The sequence below is a fragment of the Apaloderma vittatum genome, unplaced genomic scaffold, assembly GCF_000703405.1.
Source record: "Apaloderma vittatum isolate BGI_N311 unplaced genomic scaffold, ASM70340v1 scaffold25256, whole genome shotgun sequence".
Taxonomy (NCBI): Eukaryota; Metazoa; Chordata; class Aves; order Trogoniformes; family Trogonidae; genus Apaloderma; species Apaloderma vittatum.
This window is the reverse complement of record NW_009722670.1, coordinates 24,810-28,822: the sequence shown is the minus strand read 5'-3', so window position 1 is coordinate 28,822 and position 4,013 is coordinate 24,810. Positions and strand designations below refer to the sequence as shown.

Genomic DNA, 4,013 nt, shown 5'->3' with positions numbered 1-4,013 from the left:
AACATGTTTAAAATAAGAATAGCTTTCCGTGTTTCTTCAACTTGACCTCTTAACCCAGAGGAGATCAGGAAGTTGGTATGATCCTTCCATCTTTGTATATAGGCTGTCCAAGCAGATATTTGTGGACACACTTGATGTGAAACATCGTATGCTTTCTCTCCCCTGTTCCTCCTATGCTTTGCTTCTGAACTGGGCTACAAAGTCAGGCAGCCCTTTCTTTTGGCACACCCAAAAGATGGGAATGTCTTACAATATGCTACGCATACGTGAACAGAGGTTTCTGCTACAACTTTTCATGCAGTATGCTAGAGTATTTTAGTTACGTAAAGATAAATGCTTGGCAAACCTTTTGAAATTAGAGATAATTCTTCAAGAGGTTAGGAAAAAATTCTTGATCTCCACAAGAAATATGGGGCTCATGCTGAGTGAAGCAATGAAATTTTTCAGTGTTAAGGTGTTACCTGTAGGTGTTGGTCTTTTGGATTAGGCTTTTAAAATACAGAGAGTGTATACAGTCTTTGTTCTTAGTTTTATTTTGTGTGCATTATGGGAACATTACAATATACATTAGGATTTAAAGTAAAATAAAAAACATGAGATACCTGCTTAGATACTGAAGATATGAGCTGCTAACTGTAAGTGATTCACACTCAAGTGTTAGTTTCATTTTTATTTGAGCTAATGCCCGTACATAGTCATACATTTTGAACTTGGATAGCCAGTTTATTGAAGGGTCAAGCAGCCCAAGTCCTGAATTCACACGCTGTATTATTCCAGTTGCTCAACTAAGGACACATAAATGTATGATCCCAATTCATGTGTGTTTAAAATTAAAGGAGATTTTGAGTTTGGTTTGAATGAGAGTTACTGAAAACGAGAGAATGTTTCTTCTGACTCAGCTTTTTAGTCAGCTTTTTAGAATAATGAGGGAAAAAGTAACAGAAGCTTCACGTGAAAAGCATTTGCAATCCTATTGTATTTAAGTTTGAATTGGCTCATATCTTTCTCTAGGTACTGTTCGTTCTCTACCTACTTCAGATTATTTTCTTAAAGACACAATTATTTTAAGGGAGTTTTTTTATTGCTTTATTCATTTTCTGAGAGCAGTGAAATCTTAAGATTTCTTTTAACAGTAACCAACATAATTTCTAAACTGTTTTTGTATATATGATGTTCCTCTCAAATAACAGCATTTCTGAAGAAATGCATTTTCTCTGAGAATGTTTTCCTTAGTTACTCAGTACTGTTATTTACAAACATGCCACTCAGCAGGCCAATTTCTGTGGTGTTGCTCGTGCTTTTCTTGTGCAGATCTCGTATTTTCTTATATGCTGAAATGCTTGTCATGATCTAACTTTTCTTTTATCCTTTGTAACTCCTTACGTAGGCAATCTTGGCCAACAAAAATCGATGTACCCCAGGATCTGGAGGATGACCTTACAGCTTCTCCTCTCTCCCACGCAACCGTTCCTCAGTCCCCAGCTCGCACGGCTGAGAATGTTCTCAATGGTCACAGAAGCAAGGCCCTCGGCGATTCAGCAAAGAAAGAAGATCTCCCTGAATTAGCTGGACCAGCACTTTCGGCAGTCCCGTCGGTGAGCTTAAAACCCACTACAAGCGGCCGGAAGTGTTTGTTCAGAGTAGAAGAAGATGAAGAGGAAGACGAAGAAGATAAGAAACCTATTTCTCTTTCGACTCAAGTTGTTTTGCGCCGTAAGCCTTCAGTTACAAATCGTCTCACTTCAAGAAAGAGTGCACCGGTCCTCAATCAAATCTTTGAGGAGGGCGAGTCCGATGATGAGTTTGACATGGACGAGAACTTGCCGCCGAAGCTCAGCAGGTTAAAAATGAACATCGCTTCACCTAGCACAGTGCACAAACGCTACCACAGGAGGAAAAGCCAGGGCCGGGGCTCTAGCTGCAGTAGCTCAGAGACGAGCGATGACGACTCGGAAAGCAGGAGACGCCTGGACAAAGACAGTGGCTTTACTTACTCCTGGCATAGGCGGGATAGCAGTGAAGGGCCCCCGGGCAGCCAAGGAGACGGCAGTGGGCAAAGCAAACCAAGTAACGGAAATGGAGGGGTAGACAAAACAAGCCCGAGCAGTGACAACAAAGGTGGGGGGAGCCCCTCTGGTGGCTCCGGTGGTGGCACCAACACCACTTCGGGTTCCACTCGGCGATGCGCTGGATCTGGGAACTCAATGCAGCTGTCATCTAGAAGCACAGGGGAACTGGTTGAAAGCCTGAAGTTAATGAGCCTTTGTCTGGGTTCACAGATTCATGGCAGCACTAAATACATTCTTGATCCTCAAAACAGTCTGTCCTTTTCCAGTGTAAAAGTACAGGAGAAATCAACGTGGAAAATGTGTATAAGTTCCAGCGGAAGTGCAAATCAGGCTTCCTCGCTGGGCAGCCTAAAATTTTTTTCTGACCAAATGTCAGATGCGGCAAATGAATTGGAAAGGATAAAGAACAGGAACTTGAAAAACAACGTGCTACAACTACCTCTCTGTGAAAAGACGATATCTGTGAATATTCAGCGGAACCCAAAGGAGGGGCTCCTGTGCACCTCCAGTCAAACCAGTTGTTGTCATGTCATTTGACGACGATCTGACTTTAAGAGTTCAGTCTACTTGACAGCATCTTTCTTCTTGTTCAGAGCTGTGAACACCTTGTCATGGACACCCTTTTGTTGTCTTAAGATTTTTAAGTGGGCTTTGAGCAGTTATTTATTACACTTTAATTTTGTGTTTGCTCGATGGTATGACAATGCATGATCTCTGCATGCTGCTAGCTGATGTTTTTCTTTTTTGACAATCCAGAATATTTTATTGTGTAATTTTTACATTTATAATTTTACTATGGAAGATCTGGATTAAATTAAAATAAATATCTGGATCCTAATGTATATGGAGCACTTAAAAGTTTCATATTCTGCACTTAAACTAGAGAGAGAAGCTTTTGTTTGCTTGTGAAATGTTAATTCTTGTTCTGACCTGTGATAACTAAAATATGTGATATGTGGCATACTTCTATATGTCTGAAACGGAACCAAAGCAATAATTTTTTGATGCTGAAAACTCTTCAGGGAGCTTTCAGATGTTCCAAGGCTTGTACAAAGCAAAGATGCACTGAAAATTAGTGATCTTGAAAAATGATTTTAAACCCACACCTATTTGTCTTAAACTATGATATGGATAAAGTTGTGGCTCAAAAAATCAAACTGAAAAGATCTTGTTTTGCTAGAAGCAGTTTTCTTTTTTCTAAAAAAATAAATAAATAAGCAAGTAGATTTGTAAGGCACCTTTCTCCCATAGAAATATGTTAATATTACAAGCAGACAATCTTCTTTTTTAATAACAAAGGTAAATTAAGTCTACTTCTGAGTTTTTACATGCTAACTGAAAATAAAGTATTTGTATGAATTACTTTTGTTATTAGTATATCATGACAGTTAATATTTTAGGTTTTTACCTTGTAAACCTTCTCTCCTCTCTTCCCCTACCTGAGATTTCAAAAGGCAATAAGGGATGGAAAACCTGTAGGTAATTGGATCGAAATTGAAATTACTACTGTCATTTACATTTTTCTCATTATTACTCTTTTAAAGACTTAAAATACTTGTACACCACATATGCACCAATTCTTTTCCCTCAGTAATCATGCTTTTTTTTAAAGTCAGTTAAAATAGCATATAGGAAAGTGTTTATTTTACAGCTTTCTGTTGGGTTCACATTGCCATGGCAAGGTCTTGATTTAGAGTATTTGTGTACAAAAGGCTACTTTTGACCAGATGAATTAACTTTGTGGGATTTTATTATCTAGAATAAAATATATTGCAGATTCCTAGTTTTGGGAAGGGCAAGAATGTTTTATTTTTTCATGCTGTGCACTGGGTCTTCTAAGCAATGCTAGTGAAACTGGTGGTATGATGTAGCAGCGCCCTGGGCAGACGTCGGATGTCTGAGAGGAGCTTACGTTGTTGAGCATCTTGTAACACTTGCAGAAAG

At 38.9% G+C, this 4,013-nt stretch overlaps 1 protein-coding gene across 1 annotated transcript; it reads left to right on the top strand.

The window, feature by feature from the left end:
* Positions 1-1,387: 1,387 nt before the first annotated feature.
* SNRK (SNF related kinase) lies at positions 1,388-3,279 on the top strand (the record flags this gene model as incomplete). Its single annotated transcript, XM_009871848.1, has 1 exon — positions 1,388-3,279. A coding segment is annotated over one exon (1,219 nt), but the record flags the coding sequence as incomplete, so codon positions are not given.
* Between the last annotated feature and the right edge of the window lie 734 nt (positions 3,280-4,013).